This window comes from Gigantopelta aegis, chromosome 2 (assembly GCF_016097555.1).
Source record: "Gigantopelta aegis isolate Gae_Host chromosome 2, Gae_host_genome, whole genome shotgun sequence".
Classification (NCBI taxonomy): Eukaryota; Metazoa; Mollusca; class Gastropoda; order Neomphalida; family Peltospiridae; genus Gigantopelta; species Gigantopelta aegis.
Genome location: NC_054700.1, coordinates 23,609,272 through 23,627,529, shown reverse-complemented (window position 1 = coordinate 23,627,529; position 18,258 = coordinate 23,609,272). Strand labels below are relative to the sequence as shown.

General features: G+C 35.7%; 1 protein-coding gene across 4 annotated transcripts in view; it reads left to right on the top strand.

Annotated features, from left to right (window-relative positions):
• Positions 1–18,258, top strand: part of LOC121382856 (dual specificity mitogen-activated protein kinase kinase 5-like) — a 66,814-nt gene that overhangs the window by 1,891 nt on the left and 46,665 nt on the right. For 3 of the 4 annotated variants that reach the window (XM_041512487.1, XM_041512494.1, XM_041512501.1), the window contains exons 2-5: positions 8,543–8,665; positions 9,541–9,589; positions 10,135–10,202; positions 12,483–12,552. In XM_041512487.1, coding sequence (XP_041368421.1) covers positions 8,561–8,665; positions 9,541–9,589; positions 10,135–10,202; positions 12,483–12,552 — 292 coding nt within the window. In that variant the 5' untranslated portion in view covers positions 8,543–8,560. Of the gene's footprint in view, positions 1–8,542; positions 8,666–9,540; positions 9,590–10,134; positions 10,203–11,746; positions 11,846–12,482; positions 12,553–18,258 lie in introns of those variants that run through there. The other variant, XM_041512512.1, reaches the window with a different exon arrangement.

The window sequence follows — 18,258 nt, the reverse complement described above, 5'->3', positions numbered from 1 at the left end:
ACATTACTTCTATTTATTCAGTATAGTACTATTCGATTACATGTATATTTTAAACTAATAATACATGTATCTCTCGGTATACTTAATAATGACTTATATGTATTAAATAATATAGGACAATTCCATGTTTACTTGCGTTACATTTTTACCATACTTTCTTACATTTTATTAGTTAAATAATCAATGTATATTATAAAAAAAGGAAAATGGAAATATGATGATTATTGTTCATACTCGCGTTACCCAAAAAAGGACATAACAAAAAATGAACACACTTGAAAATCAAGTCTCCTCATACTGTAACAGCTGTGATAAAAGTGGATATACTTTGTTGCACATTGTATTTTTTTTCTCTGTCTTATATGTACTTTTTTTCCCAGCCAGCGTATGGAGTCAGCGCCGAGCCATTGCGTGCTCTGCAGGAAAAACGGGGAGACGCGGGAGTTTTACTCCCAACACTCATTGGTGGACAACCGCGGCAAGGTGGTCTGCCCAGTACTACGACAGTATGTCTGCCCCAACTGTCACGCGACCGGTGACGAGGCACACACCCTGCGCCACTGCCCTATATCGAAGGGAAGAAATGTGGCGGCAGTATATAACACTCCCAGAAACAATTGCGCGGTGCGGAAGTATTAAGCCTTTTAGCTGTTGTAATTAAACATTAGAATTCAATATTGGTACTTTTGTTGTTGTTTTTTCTTTTGTTTGACGACAAAAGTGTTATAGTGTTTATTATTTTACAATGAGAACTGTTTGCTTTGTTTTGTTTAATGACACCACATCGATTAAAGGGACATTCCCGAGTTTTCTGCATTGTAAGATGTTTCTGACTAATAAAACACTTCTACGATTAAACTTACATATTAAATATATTTTCTTGTGTAGAATATCAATGTGTTTCTGATCGCCTTTATATGCACTATCCCACAGACAGGAAAACAACAATCTGATTAAAATTAGTTATACTGGTCTACAAGTAGATCTAACAGCATTGCGTAGACTACCATGTCCAGGTGTAAATAATAATTAAATATCGACCAATCACACTTCACCTTTTATAATGTTATTTGGAAGCATACAAATTCTAAAAATATCGGGCGATAGTAGCCAGTACAGCGAACAATACCAATACGTACGGGATCGGCTATCAGTCTTCAATGTTACATTACAAATTATTTATTTATTAAAACCCCAAATAAATTAGTCTTCAGTTTTACATTACAAAGTATTTATTTTATAAAATAAAACATGTACGCATTCGTAATTCGGAATGTTTTCAAAAAAATGTCTAATCACTGGCATGATTCTGCTAGTAAGGTTTTGATTGGTGGACATGGAAATGAGCTCCAACCCGGCTGCTGTTAGATCCACGTGTAATAGTGGAGCTAATTTTAATTAGATTGGGAAAACACATACAGTGGTGGCGGATCCAGAAAATTCATTGGGTGGGGGGAGTGACATGGAGGCGGAATGCCAAGGCTACTTTGGGGGAGGTATGGAGGGGGATCGTTAAAAAATGATAAAATTATAACTGTCGCAAAATTTTGGGGGTGGGGTGCGCTGGTGAAAGAAGTGGCACTCTGTTTTTATATCTATGATGCAGTATCCGTCAAAATTACATTACTTTATCAGCTGCAACATTTAAAAAGGACACCTCCTGTATTGAGGGAATTAGCAGCATTATAAAGGACGCCTATAGCAAGAGGTCATGGCACACTACTCACTTTTTCATGTTACACTGTTCAGAGGGCATGAAATGTATTTGAACACCTATAATTCAAACTTTTCTCATGGATATATGCCCGGGTCCACAAATACATATATTTTGATCCACAGACATTCGCCCGACCCCACCCCATATTTAAATAAACTCCACGATCCCGGTATAAGTCTTGAAAAGTACCCCCACCCCCCTTCCATTACCTGCTAAATATATATTCGTCTGTTATAATTATATACATGACTCAAAGACAGTGTGGGTGCCCTCCCCACGTACGGGTACCCCTCAATATAAAATCATGAACAAGCTCGTGCCAAACTTATATATTATCTACATATTAATTAACACCCGGGCTCTGGTCCCGAGGTGTATCTTTGTGCCAAACAATATTTTTCCTTCATTTATTTTTTAAACATATATAGATGCACCATCCCGAGGTGTATCTTTGTGCCAAATATGAACAATGTACACCGCGGCATTAACACCCGGGCTCTGGTTTTGTCTCCGGGCTGTGAGGAATGTTTTCGTGACATACACCACCCGAAGATGAAAAACGTTATTAAAATTATTTTCGTTTTGTACACTTATTTTTTTTAAAACATATTTAGATACATGACACTGATAGGTATCCCTATACCAAATCCCATGATTGTATATGCCATATTTAATTGATTAATTGATGTTTCCTTCTTCGGGCGTTGAATACAGATTTCGTTATGTACAGCCCAAACATGAAAAATGCAATTTTGTGGAACAATATTTTTCCTACATTTTTTTTTTTTAACATATATATGAATGCACCATCCCGAGGTGTATCTTTGTGCCAAATATGAACAATGTACACCGCAGCATTAACACCCGGGCTCTGGTTTTGTCTCCGGGCTGTGAGGAACGTTTTCGTGACGTACACCGCCCGAAGATGAAAAACGTTATTAAAAATTATTTTAGTTTTGTACACTTATTTTTTTTAACATATTTAAATACATGACACTTATAGGTATACCGGCCTCGGTGGTGTCATGGCAGGCCATCGGTCTACAGGCTGGTAGGTACTGAGTTCGGATCCCAGTCGAGGCATGGGATTTTTAATCCAGATACCGACTCCAAACCCTGAGTGAGTGCTCCGCAAGGGTAGGTGTAAACCACTTGCACCGACCAGTGATCCATAACTGGTTCAACAAAGGCCATGGTTTGTGCTATCCTGCCTGTGGGAAGCGCAAATAAAAGATCCCTTGCTGCTAATCGGAAGAGTAGCCCATGTAGTGGCGACAGCGGGTTTCCTCTCAAAATCTGTGTGGTCCTTAACCATATGTCTGACGCCATATAACCGTAAATAAAATGTGTTGAGTGCATCGTTAAATAAAACATTTCTTTCTTATAGGTATTGTTATGTCAAATTCTATGATTGTATATGCCATATTTAATTGATTAATTGATGTTTCCTTCTTCGGGCGGTGAATACAGATTTCGTTATCACGGTTATGTACAGCCCAAACATGAAAAATAAAATTTTGTTAAAAAATATTTTTTCTACATTTATTTTTTTAACATATAACAGGCTACCGGGCGTTAAATAGGCTGACCGCTAGAATGTTACCAGACCTTGCCTTTTGAGGTGCACGAGTACGATTGTGCTTGTACAGTGCATGTAATTTCAATCTGGCGAGTGTGAAAAATAACGCAAGTTACACTTAACAAACAGCACATGTCAAATAATTTTGTATATTGATTTCCACTATTTACCTTATGTAGCTGATAGAAAGATCTGTTTAATAATATCAGAATAAAAATGTTACGAGAACGGTAGCGTCCATGCAATATTTTTATATATGACTGGTACTTATCTTTGCTATACAAATTGGAAAACACAGGTTTAATAGACATCTTCGAAGATGTACCAATCCGATCAAAACTTTTTTGCCTATTTAATTTATTATTAATTAGAAACAGTGCACTTTTGTAAGGCAGTAGATCACAACGTTGATAAGGATAACTCATTTATACTGTTTGTATAGTTATACAAAAAGAGAAAAGGGATTGAATTAAATAGTGGCTTCTGTAGCCTATAGATACAAATGAACTTGTTACGGAAATCATCGAAGTCTGTAAAATTGTCTCGATTAGTTCATAACTGTTAGCCTAAATACTTACGTGAGATTCCGAAAATGGCATGCGTGTAATTTTATTTAAAAAAAGAAAGAAATGAAATTTAGACGGGATAATAAAAAGAAGGATAATAGGTATGTAGGAATAAGCTTAGGTATGTTTTTACATCTGTTATTTTTCTTTTTTATCTTTAAAAAATATCATCATATAAAACTTCATTTAAATATTTGTATTTCAGCCAGAGGTTAATGAATGTGCATATGTTATTATATATGTACACACTATAGTAACAGTAATCAACGATCATAGCCGGCTATTTAATTTTTGTTTCGTTTTTGTTAGAAAGTCACAGACCATGTGACTGGAATATGATTTGATGCGCAGTACTCTGTGGTATATTGACCAATCGGAGCTATCGGGGTCAGATTATTTTTACTCTTGGAATTCTGCACGCACACGCTGGTCTACTTGACAGATTTTTACGCATTGATGATGGTGTCTTAAATTATAGTTTTTTTTTTTATTATCTTTATTATGGCATTCCACGTTTGGAATAAAATCCTTTGTGATGACAGATTTTGTCAGAGTTTGTATATTTTTTTTATCAACAACATTGGGGCCATGTTCCAACCAACACTATCAATTGAAGTAATTGTAGGCCTACGTTTCACGAGTTATTTAAAAAATGTTTTTAATAATATGAGTCAGTAGTGCACACCTGAGATGCTTGGGTTTTTCTTCGTGGACCACCTCCTCGGAACCAGTAGTTTTTTCCCATCCCAACTATCCTAATCATGTTCATTGTACATAATAATGAAATTCAAGACAAGTTGATTCCTACATATGTTTAGCTGCATGTTCATCAAACCATCTGACACTGAAAAGGTGTATATATATAATTGTGTGCATCAAATTATCTGAATAGTACATATTGTAATTCAAATTGTTTGCATCAGTGTATAGGCCTACATGTCATAATTATATTTCTATAGTACTACACCTGAAATTTTTTAATAAATTATAACTCCATTCCTGAAAGGGAAAAGAAGTCAAACTACACTAATGAACCAAACAACATAAAATTAGAAGAAAACATTGGTTTATCGGTTAATTTTTGCAACATATGTCTCTGCATAAAATCTGCATGTACTAATTACTTCATAAATTAATAAATGCTTGGTTTTCACTCGCCTTAGCATTTTGATGAGCGATTTTTCACTCACCTAAGCGTTTTGAGGTGTGCTATTTTTCACTCGCCTTTGTTTTTCAAAAGCCAAGGACTGTGTTACCCACATAAAGGAATATTCAAAGCAAGCTGGCATAGCTGACGTCTGTCATGGGTGCAAGTGTCGACTTACGCCGGGTCCCCGTCCTGGATAGGAAAGGGTTGGGGTGGATGGAAGATGGTACTGCCAATAGAGCAAAAGCAACCCGACGTTGGTCGGTAGTGGGCAGGGGTGTTCTTTTCTCCACCAGGTGCATCACATTATACATTTTCCTGTTGCGACAACATCTCTCGTAGAAAGTGTGTTTGCCCCTCCCCTTCACCAATATAAAATCCTGGCTATGCCAGTATTGCACCCCACCCATCCTCGATGATTACAATTGACCAAATGTTTTGATGACTCGCTGGCAATCCGCTGTAATTTTAAATCAATTAAAGGGTAACTGACAGTGTTCTCGCTGGGTGAAAATTGATGGGGGTGGTTGTGCACCCCTCCCTCTGCCCTTTAAAGCTTGGTTAGTGTATATTGGTGTGTGTTGTCGATTCTGGGGAAAGACCAGGGATGGGATTTAGCTCAGTCGGTTGAGTGCTTGCTTGAGGTGCTTGCATCGCAGGATCGAACTACCTCAGTGGATCCATTCAGCTGATTGGGCTTTTTCTCATTCCAACCAGTGCACCACAACTGGACAAAGGCTATGGTATATGCTTTCCTGTCTGTGGGAAAATGCATATATAAAAGATCCCTTGCTACATTTGGAAAAATGCTGGGGGTTTTCTCTGATGACTACAAGTCAGAATTACCAAATGTTTGACATCAAATAGCTGACAATTAATTAATCCATGTGCTTTAGTGGTGTCGTTAAACAAAACAAACTTCTTCTTCTGTGGAAAGACCTACCCTTTATTTTGTCCCTCAGTATCTGGTACAACAAAGTTGGTATGACGTGCAAGCTGACTTATCTTTTATGTATTTGAACAGGAGATATTGTCGGTCAGACATTCACAGGCATTCGTTTTGGTGAACCAATCAAAGTTTTAGTATTGTTTTAATAAAGATTTTCTAAGATATTTGAAACAATAAAGATTTTTTTAAAGTGATCCGCTAATGTGTGATAAAAATTTTCTTGTCTTTTTATGTCTCTCTTCTTATAACACATTGATTTCGTCAGCTGATAAAAGTAGTTTCGGTTTTATAATTTTTTTAAACTAAATATTATTTGGCACCCAAGATAAATGATGTTAATGATGAACACTAGTTACCACTTCTGTTGTTTTTATAAGCATTGATATCCCTAACATAATGAAAAGTTTGTAACTATTCTGATCATGTGACAAATTTGGCACCAAATAAGTCAGGTGTTTTTTTTAGCCGGAGATGTGTAAAATGTTTTCATTGCTAAATTAAAATAATGTGGGTATCAAACTGACAAATGGATACTGGTATGGGACACAATATATTACTGTTAGTGTCTGTTAAATTATGTGACAGTAACTGATGGTAAGCTACTGAAGTTTTTATCAGTTGCGTTTCTGTACATACCACGGCTTGTTTTCATTTATGTCCAGTGTGCAGACTGATTATTTTTTTTCAGTGTGTAAAAAAATTAGCATTTTGAAATAGTGGAACTGGGTCCGATAAAATATAGTAGTATGCAGAAAAATAAAGAGGAACATAGAAAAATAAAGGGGCAGTGTTTTTGCCAGAAAGAAATTTTTGGGTATGACGCTATGGAATTGAATGCAACCAGTCAACAGGGGATATGGGGGAAAGAAAGAAAGAAAATGTGTTACATTTAGGGTTAGGGTTAAGAAAATCATACAGTAATGATAAAGAGTCGTTAATTTTGTCAAAAGGTTAACTTTAAAAAATAAAATCTGCAAAATATTTGGGTATAGCGCCATACCCATTTTTTGGGTGTTTTTTTTAATTTTTAATTTTTTGTTTAGCCATATCCGTTTTACCCTCTGACAGAAACCCTGAGGGGGCAGTAAAATGTGAAAAGATGTTGCAGTGCCCCCCTAAAATGGACCAGCAAGAATACTGACTCATTACTCCATAATAAAGTTTTTGACAAAGCTACACAAAACACTGTTTTGCCAAGTTAAAATAGTTGTTTACTTATGAGTAAAAAGCAACGTGGCTTAACTTCCTTGCATAGTCTCATAATTTTTTCTAAAAATATAAGTGATTTTAAAGTTTAGGATGGATACTGTTCGGCATACACCAAAAGTTGACAATATTTTGATGAACAAAAATGAATACATTAGAATCTCATTGGCTCGAACACTGTCGGTGTATTTGGCCATTAATTTGTCGGGTGCTTCTGTAACAAAAACTAATCGGAACACCTTGCATATTTCCATAAAACTGGCTTGGGCAAGATGGTCTAATTGACTCATTAGTAATAAGGTCGCTGTCAAATGTCGGATGAGATATATATTTGTAACTATTATTTATCACCGTTAAATAAACAAATAACAAACACACTGGTAGTCCATATTTATAAATATTTATTAATTTGAAAAATCGTTCTTTATTATGCTGTATATGCGACATATTGACAACATTGAGAAAAAATGAAAGTGTATGAAGCACAGGCGGAGGCCCTTTACCTGATATTGTTGCAATCACTACATTACATTGATCTCTCCTGTATTTCAAGTTAAAAACAAAATATGCAGACGCTCCTGCCTAGAGTAGTGATTAAAATGATTAAAGGAAACCGGCGAGGCCTGCCTAGGCTCACCAATTAATTGGTGTTACATGCAAAATTCATTCAGGTAACAATTATCGTAGTACAATTGTCTGTACTAGAAAGATAATTACCGATAGGTGCTAAATAAACAACATGATAAGCCGGCATATGATCTAGGATTAATTCGTTCCACTTCCGAATTTATAATAACTTACTTTGTGACTGACGTGAAAGGATCGATGAAAAATTCATACATAAATAATTTTTTGTATTTCTTCGGATAGACTTTGTCGTTCGAGCTAAATATGTTTAATTTTACAGTTCAGACCAATAAACTGGTTCGTGAGAAAGCTTCTATTCGACCCCAGGGGTATTCGACCAATCAGCACCAAAATAAAAGGGTTTAATAGAGAGAGAAAATCGGGACATTGTTCTTGGTTCGAGAATACTGGTAAGTTCGACCGTTGGGCGTTCGAGCCAATGAGATTCTACTGTATTTTCAAAATGCAACATTAAGATTTTTTATGATTGCATAGTCATATCTATAGTCCTTCCCAGCCTCCAAGAACATTGTTTTTTGTAAATAATTTCAGTTTGATTTGACGTAACAAGAAAAATAACAAAACACTCACTATTTTTGTATGCAATGTTGAAAACAATCTGCTCATAAATAAATAAGTTGGAGTACATACCACAGTAAGAATACAGTGTTTCCTGATGGGAAGGACTAGAGTACTATTTTGTTAGTAAAAATGTGTGATGCCTCAAATTACTTAAGTTTACTAACTGCAGTATCAGCAGAGAAGAAGCATGAACAGTACACCACCATTCACGATACGCATCCACAATGAGCAAGGACAAAATGACATGGACTGGATGGTGCAACCAGATGAAGTCACATTCAGACAGATTTTGGTAATTGTACTCTAAATTCTAATTCAGAGTCATTTTAATGTATGTTCAAGCTTTTATCCAATTAAGCCTCAACATTCTGTTGTGGGCAGATGTTTTGGCTGTCTGACCAGAACAGTTGGTTAATGGTTAGTGATAGAGAAGTCAGTGTAATGACCGTCCAGAACAGTGGGTTAATGGTTAGTGATAGAGAAGTTAGTGTAATGACCATCCAGAACAGTGGGTTAATGGTTAGTGATAGAGAAGTCAGTGTAATGACCGTCCAGGACCGTGGGTTAATGGTTAGTGATAGAGAAGTCAGTGTAATGACCATCCAGAACAGTGGGTTAATGGTTAGTGATAGATAAGTCAGTGTAATGACCGTCCAGAACAGTGGGTTAATGGTTAGTGATAGAGAAGTCAGTGTAATGACCGTCCAGAACAGTGAGTTAATGGTTAGTGATAGAGAAGTCAGTGTAATGACCGTCCAGAACAGTGGGTTAATGGTTAGTGATAGAGAAGTTAGTGTAATGACCGTCCAGAACAGTGGGTTAATGCTTTGTGTTGAGTGATAAAGAAGTCAGTATAGTGTCCTTATACCACCTCATAGACTCTTTAGAGCAATTTTAAGTTTATTTACAAGTGTGGGAGTCAGTATCGGGATGTGAACCTAGTTCCTACCAGCCTTGAGTCCGAGTACTTAGCCACTACACCACTAAGGCCGGCATTCAGTTCATAATTTCAATCCATTATAACATGTTTACTATAAATCATGAAAACTTAATTATTGCAAAACATTAATGCTGAAAAAATGCTAATGGTGTAATATTGATTCTCATTTATGCCATTGTAAATCAGGAATACATTTATTACTAAAAAGTCTTCTTATTTTTTTACAGGAAGTTATGTCACAGATTGTACCCAGCGGAACTATAACAGCTTTTGAATGTGAGTTGATTTTTCTCTTTTCATTGACATTACCAAACTGAGGTGAAAATAAAGAGAGAAAATCTGTACTGTTCTCCGAATATTATTTGGGCTATTCAATCAAAATAAATATACTGTAAAATATTATGTACTTAGGTCTCGGAGGTGGGGTTTGTGGTTGGGTGGGTGTGCAGTGTCACCCCAACTCTGAAGATATGAATTGTGGGCAGTTCCTATCTTTTTATGCCTTTGATGTATACAGATTTTATATCATGATATTAAGATGTAAAATATATTTAGTCTACCTTGAATACTGTCTATTTAACCACTATATTGTTATGTTGAGTAGAATAAGAAAGAAGGGATAGAGAAAACCATTTAAAAAATTAAAATAAAGGTAACCACAATGCAGAAGACCTTCTTTTTTTACTGTTGTTCCAACATGTGCTATACCTGTAAATATAGTGTGAAATTATTTTTAAACTTTAATTTAAAAAGAAGTTAACAATTTTACAGTTTGTTTGTAGTCAGGAGAGATAACCCTAATATGTTTTTCCTTTCTTCAGATGAGGATGAGGATGGTGACAGGATAACTGTGCGGAGTGAGGACGAAATGAAGAATATGTTTGCCGATGTCAGTCTTGGAGCTTCTTTCTTTTCTGTTTATATGCACAACTTTGATAGGTTGTATTATGATATGGTGTTGTCTGTCCATAAATCATTCATTTCCGAAGCATATCTTACTGCAGCGTTTAGAGATAAGCAAAAATGTTTTACTTGTCCACCGGACAAGTAGGCTACATCTAGAAAAATCTTCTTGTCAGCCAGTATTTTAACTTGTCAAAATGAGTGGTCTGTTTTATTCAAGTGCAAGAATAATGTTTTCGATTGCTTAAAATGAAACTGCACTGAGCATTTTCACTTGTCGACTGCACAACCATTGAGGTATATTTTGCTTGTCCAAGCAGATTTTCACTTTTCAGAACAAAAAGACAAGTGCTTATTTCCAACACTGTTACTGCATATTTACGGAAATTCTTGCCCAGGCCATATCTTCCTTATCAATTCATATTAATAGAATCTATCACCGTTTTGAGGTATAGATACAGCAATTCCAACTCGAGGGACATTTTGTCCCAAGGTTTGGAATTGCCTTATCTATACCTCACAACGGTAATTAATTCTTTTTCTTGTCCATTTAATTACAGTAACAAAACATTAATTTTGTAAGCTACGGTTTGTTTTATTGTAGAATGATTCATAAACGTTTCACCTACAAACTCCTTTAATCATACGTGGAAAAGTATAGTCCACATTATGCAACAACATAAAAATGTAACAACATACCAATAAACATAAAGTTTAAAATATTAATTTGTTTCAATATTTTAAAAACAATGATACAACATTAAATGGCAAACAGAATTCTGAAGAAAAACCCCCCATGAGTTATGATGTCATGTGTATGTAGAAATTGTCTAGGCCTCCGGTCGGACAGATTTATCTTGCCCTAGGGTCAGACCGATTCAAGAAAGGATCATCAAACTTTGCATGCAAGTACAACTTAGGATGGTGGTGATGTGTATAACTAGGGGCAGAGTTTAGCTCAGTCGGTTGAGTGCTCACCTGAGGTGCTTGCATCGCAGGATCGAATCACCTCTGTGGATCCATTCAAATTATTGTTTTTTTTGTCTTTCCAACTAGTGCACCACAACTGGTCAAAGACCATGGTATGTGCTTTCCTGTCTGTGGGAAAGTGCATATAAAAGATCCCTTGCTGCTAATGGAAAAATGTAGCAGGTTTCCTTTGATGACTACGAATCAGGATTACCAAATATTTGACATCCAATAGCCGATGATTAATAAATCACTGTGCTCTAGTGGGGTTGTTAAACAAAATAAACTTTAACTTACCATAACTAGGTCCTACTTTTCACACATTTTTGCACATTAATAGAAATCCTTGACCAAGATAAATCTTCCTTATCAATACATAACATATTCTATAATATGTGTACTTCTCACAGTCTGACGGGCATATCAAGTGCCTCACCAGTATTTTTGATATGTACAATGTAGTAATAAAGGGCAGATTCATGATTTTACTAGGGATGGGGTGCAACATTTAAATACGACATATCACTAATCCATAATCTAGAAAATAAATTATTCTTATAGGTAAATGCAGATACAGATGTTTGTAGATGGTACTGGAGGAGTTGGACTTAATGACAACAATGGTGGAAATTACCACAACTGCAGTATAAATTACCATAGGTTGGGTTGGAGGCTTTACTGATTTCAGGTTTTTGCCACTGGATAAAAATTATTGTTGAAGGCATCATTTTTGGTTGTTAATTTTGTTTGGTTGTTTATTTATTACAAAAGTTACTGATTTAAAATTGTTGTAGGCAGGCTCCGAATTGTCTATGGCAAAAAACATTTCAAAATTGCCATTAGGAAGTTTAAGCTCTATATTGTATTATTATTAATTTTATTATTATTTTTAAATCTTGTTTGTTTTTTTAATTTGTCATTAGAAAAACAATAGCAACATCATTTTTAATAGTTATTTGTGGTCACTTCAACTGAAATGGTCACTTGAAAGCTGGAATTTCATATTATTTTTAAAAAAATTAGATTTTTCTTTTCTACTTCACCTGGCCTCAACACAAATGCATATTCCCTTAAGGATAGTAGTCTGGGATTCTGTATAAGAGTTTTAGGCCATCCCATTGTTTGTTGCAATGTTCGGACCAAACTATTAACCTTAGGAGAATATGCATTTGTGTTGAGGCCGGGTGAAGTATTCTTAAAAGAGAAAACGCCTCAAGTTTTCTCCACTTCCATTCTAATAGAATGCATGGCATATATTTTATGGTAATCTTAACCATACCTGTTTGTGTAATTTCAGTATTTCAAGGAAATGAGTGATGAAGATCGGTACAGAGGCTTGTTTCCACCATTAATAATATACCCAAAACGTAAGTATTACAATAAACTTTGTCATACACATTTCTCAAGTAAAACAAATATTAACATTTTCCAAGTTTCATCTGCTTTGACCAGTACCAGAATAACAGACTCCATCATATGTGACCCACTCTGGTGAAATCAGTCGCATGCTGCAGTTGCCTTTTTTGCACAATGAGGCAATTAGTGAAAAAATATACTACCTGGTAAAAATTGTGATTTTGACAGAAAACAGTACCTACATGTTTAAGTTATCATTTCAAAGTACCCTCGTTTAACTTAATAAAGTCTAAATACTTTTTATTATGATTTTTAGTTGGGGTTATTATTCAGAGAGTTTTAATGGTCTGAATTAGGCTGTTCTTCGTTCATTTTCACCACTTTGAATCGCGGTAGCCATTTGGTGAATAGCTTTATATTTGGTATCAAATTGCGCCAAAATAATTCCTCTACACCATCCTTTCAGTGACGTATTGGTATGACTTAGCTGTAAACCAACAGGAATCGAAAACTGATCATACACAAACCAGTTTGTTACTAGGCAGACATCTTAGCTAATTGATATACGGCCTTTGATTGGTCACTAACAAGGTCACTGCAGCTTTCTGGGTAATCGAAGCATTCAAGCTTACAGTGGTTCGTTGAAGGAAAACACAAAGGAAGAAAAAAATATGGCTTTGCCTATGGTTTTTGTTTGAAGAGCAATTTTTAAATGTGAATTTATGTAACATTTCAGTCTGTTATTTTACTTTCTGATGATTCTAAAGTGAGTAAATAAGACGCTCTTCTTGTGAGAGCTTTCAGTGAGCTGAACAATCTAAATTTAAGTGGAGCCAATTCAGTTAATGAGAGGACAAATGTAATTTCTGATTATTCCTGGGATGTGGACGATCATGATGACGGGGACGGAATTCGAAACGAAAATGTGTTCCTGAGTGACCCAAGATGTGACTTTAGGAAAATGACGTTATTTATTTCAAGTAAAAAAAACAAAACAAGACCTCCACAAAAAAAAGAAGAAGAAAAAAGGACAAAAAAACCCACACACAACCTTCCATGGATTATCTCTGGAATCAGAATGTTAAAACCATCTAAAAGTTATAATAATAATGGTTTCACTCTGTATATTGTGTTTGACTTATAATTTTAGAAATTTACTATCTACTGGATTTTCCTGCTTAATCTATAATTTGGAGCATATATAGCTCATAATTTTGCAAAATGATTTTCACAAATTGTTTTTTACTATGTATTAAATTATTAAATTTTATTGTATTTAACCACCCTGAACCTACAAAACCTCTTTATTCATATAGTTTATAATTTAAACTTAATGTGTGTGAAATTTGAGAGCTGTACCTTTATTTTAAGTATATTGTTGCTATGATGTTTTGATACCAATGACCAAAATCCAGGACCTTATGTTCGGTGGCCATTATCTCAAAATAACCGGCCTCGGTGGCGTCGTGGCAGGCCATAGGTCTACAGGCTGGTAGGTACTGGGTTCGAATCCCAGTCGAGGCATGGGATTTTTAATCCAGATACCGACTCCAAACCCTGAGTGAGTGCTCCGCAAGGCTCAATGGGTAGGTGTAAACCACTTGAAGCGACCAGTGATCCATAACTGGTTCAACAAAGGCCATGGTTTGTGCTATCCTGCCTGTGGGAAGCGCAAATAAAAGATCCCTTGCTGCTAATCGGAAGAGTAGCCCATGTAGTGGCGACAGCGGGTTTCCTCTCAAAATCTGTGTGGTCCTTAACCATATGTCTGATGTCATATAACCGTAAATAAAAAATGTGTTGAGTGCGTCGTTAAATAAAACATTTCTTTCTTTATCTCAAAATAATGATGTTACATATCACCAAACGTTTTTTGCTCAAACTCTGTCAAAAATCAATCTATTTTAATAATTTGTGCACCACATTGAAGCTGAGACTACAGGTTAAGAATATGCATATAAGTTAAATTTAGTTTTTTGCGACATGTGACTGAATTTGCCAGTGGGGGTCACATGTGGTCTCATGTGGGATAGAAAAAGTACACCCGAGGTCGTGGCTTGCCGAGTCCCAGAGTCAAAATTTCCACCACCGAGAGTGTACTTTTTCTATCCCACATGACCTCATATTATGGGAGACTTTTTTTCCTATCCGTTTGATAAATAAACGATTATTTTACACGAACAAACAAAGATGGCTGAAAAAGTTACTTCTTTATTTGACCCTTTTATTATAAATAAACTACACTATCATATTTTCCGCGTCTGTTTCACATATTAAATATAATTTAACCCTACAAATTAACAAGATAGCTTTTATAATGAAGGTTTTAATAACAAAATATCCATCTAAAACTAACCAACTTGCATTAATATGACGTCATATATTACCAACGGTGTAATACTCCCCATATTAAACGCAATTACGTCGTAACCTATACAAGACAGATTTGTTCTGTATGGGTTGACGCTATGGTATGGGTCTGTGCTGTATATGTAGAGATGGGAGAAAGGTGCATCCTGAATCTTGCAAACACAGAGATTAAGCAAATTTGGACTTGATTTGTATATTGATAGGTGCTGTAGACTTAAACAGCATTCCATGTGCTGTCCTGTCTCTACGAACAAGCATATTAAAGATCACTTGCTGCTAATTTATTATCAAATTAGCTGTCACAATCAGCTGTCGATCCCTGAAAATGACTGACATGCTGCCATTGTTGTCAAGCAAAAATACTTGCCAAAAACCACCTTTTCAACTAAAAATTACAAGCTATTTTGAATCGAAAAACAAAAACCTACAGATACAGGAAGCTGAGTTGTCTTCTGTTATACAAGTCTTTCCGGTGAGTGTCGTGTGCAAAACGGCGGAAAATATGAATTGGGAAATGCACTGTATACAGTGTACAGTATGTCGACTTACATGACATCGGGCGAGATATCTCGCCTGCAGTAGTCAGAAGGTTAAGGAAATCCCCCAGATACTACCCGGGAAACGAGGATCAGTGGTTTTAAACTGTATACAGTGTACAGTATGTCGACTTACATGACATCGGGCGAGATATCTCGCCTGCAGTAGTCAGAAGGTTAAGGAAATCCCCCAGATACTACCCGGGAAACTAGGATCAGTGGTTTTAAACTGTATACAGTGTACAGTATGTCGACTTACATGACATCGGGCGAGATATCTCGCCTGCAGTAGTCAGAAGGTTAAGGAAATCCCCCAGATACTACCCGGGAAACTAGGATCAGTGGTTTTAAACTGTATGTTCAGAAACACTTTGTCACTGCTATATTTCTTAAACTGTATGTTCAGAAACACTTTGTCACTGCTATATTTCTTAAAAGTGCTAAAAAAGCTTTTGGTTGCATAACAACAAATAGGATAAGAAGGAAATCAAAAGCCAAACGAGGTCATAAGCCATGGTTTCAGACGCAGTGTTTACAAAGCAGACGTAATTTCCACGTGGCCAAAAAGAAACACCAGCTGGAAAAGTGTAGGGCTAGTGAAGACGAGTTCAAAACGGCAAGCCAAAACTACAAACACGTTATTGAAGTCCATAGTGCTAAACATAGAATAAAACTGGAGAAAAATATTAATAAAGCCATAAAAAATTATCCCAAATCACTTTTTAATGATTAAAAACAAAAAAAGAGTCCGGAACAAGTCCCTCTCTTGATAAGTTTTATGATTATTTCAAAGTTATTAATGACTGTTCTGTGTTGACCGAAGGAAGCGGAGTGTGATGTCGACGTGATTGCAGCGTCACGTGACAGGAATACTTTCTTGAACACGCCAATCATCTGAGAGGAGGTTCTCAAAGCAGTCAAGGAGTTGAAAACGAACAAAGCAGCCGGTCATGATGAAATAATAAATGAATATACATGTATCAAATGTACTATTGATAGTTTTTAACATTATATGTAATACTATTTAACAGTATTCTTAACAGTGGTGTTTTTCCAGAAGAATGGTCCCTGGTGATTATTAAAACCATATATAAAAAGAAAGGAGACAGAGAAAATGTAGAAAATTACCGACCAATAACATTATTGTGTTGTTTAAGCAAGTTATTTACAAATATTTTAAATAATAGGCTGACTGCGTACATTGAACAAAACAGTATCCTACAAGCAGGATTTAGGAAAGGATACTCTACTATTGTTCATATATTTTCCATTAATCCCCTTCGTGCTAAGAAGCACATAAGACTGTAACCAGAGATCGCCACTGGTGCCTGTCTTTTGCCAGCTTCTCCAGCAGCCCCCAACTCAGACTGCCCTCTCGGATTTCCTTCTCTGCTGTCCTCCTCCATGTTTCTTTCAGTCTTCCTCGGTTCCTTTTTCCAGGAGGTGTCCATTGGAGTGCCACTCTTAGTAGGGCTGTTTGAGGCATTCTGATAACATGGCCAATCCAGCGCCATCTTCGGCACTTGATCTCCAATACCAATGACTGTGGAGGTTTGTTTATGAAGTTCTTCACTGGTTATGATGTTGGGCCAGAAGATATTGAAAATCCTGTGAAGGCACCGATTTTGAAAGACCTCCAACTTTTGACTGATGGTCTTGGTCATTTTCCAGGATTCTGCTCCATACAGTAGAATGCTTAAGACATTGCTTTTGAAAAGTTATAATGGTATTATAGAACTACTAAAAAGAAGAAAGAAGAAGCTCTACTGTGCATTTATTGACTTAAAAAAAGCTTTTGACAAAATCTGGAGAGTGGGATTCTGGTCCAAATTATTAAATAATAATATAGATGGACACTTTTTTTAGAATAATTCACAATATGTATAATAACATAAAATTCTGTGTTAAAAAAGATGGTTACTTGGCGAAATTTTTTCAATGCAAGATTGGTGTTAGACAAGGCAAAAATTTGTCACCGCTTTTCTTTTCTTTATATTTAAATGACTTTGGAGGACTTTTTGAAAGCAGCTAAGTGTGAAGGTGTGTCAACATAGATATATACTCTGATCTTGGTCTTAATTTACTAACTATGATGTATGCTGATGATGTCGCCCTACTAGCAACAGAATCTAAAGATCTTCAACAACTATTAAACGGATACAAGGACTATTGCAAAACTTGGAAACTTGAAATCAACATCACAAAAACTAAAGTGGTGATATTCGGTGGAATCAAAAAGGACTATAGAAGTAAATGGTTTATAGACGACGTTCAGCTTGAAAATGTTGATGAATATAAATATCTTGGCATTTGGCTTCATAAAACAAATAAATTTGTCTTATGTCAGAAAACCTTATTTGAACAGGCTCAGAAAACTATGTTTTATATATTAAGAAAATGTAATGAATTTTGTTTGTCTATAGAATACCGAATCCAATTGTTCAACTCAGTTGTTGTACCTATTTTGTTGTATGGGTGCAAGATATGGGGTTTTGCCAATCTCGATAATATAGAAAAACTTCATATTCAGTTTTTAAAGTATCTAGCTCCAGTTCGAAAGAATACTCCTATAAATATGTTATATGGTGAATTTGGAAGAAAACCCCTTTACCTGATTGTATTTTGTAGAATGGTTTGTTTTTGGGCTAGACGTTTAACAGGTAAAAGTACAAAATTATCCTTGTGTGTTTACAAACTAATGTTTAATGACTTTATTCAATATGGCACAGAATATAAATGCAAGATATATTTTACAGACTCGGTTATAATAATGTATGGGACGCACAGCATTTTATATCTGTTCCATGTTTA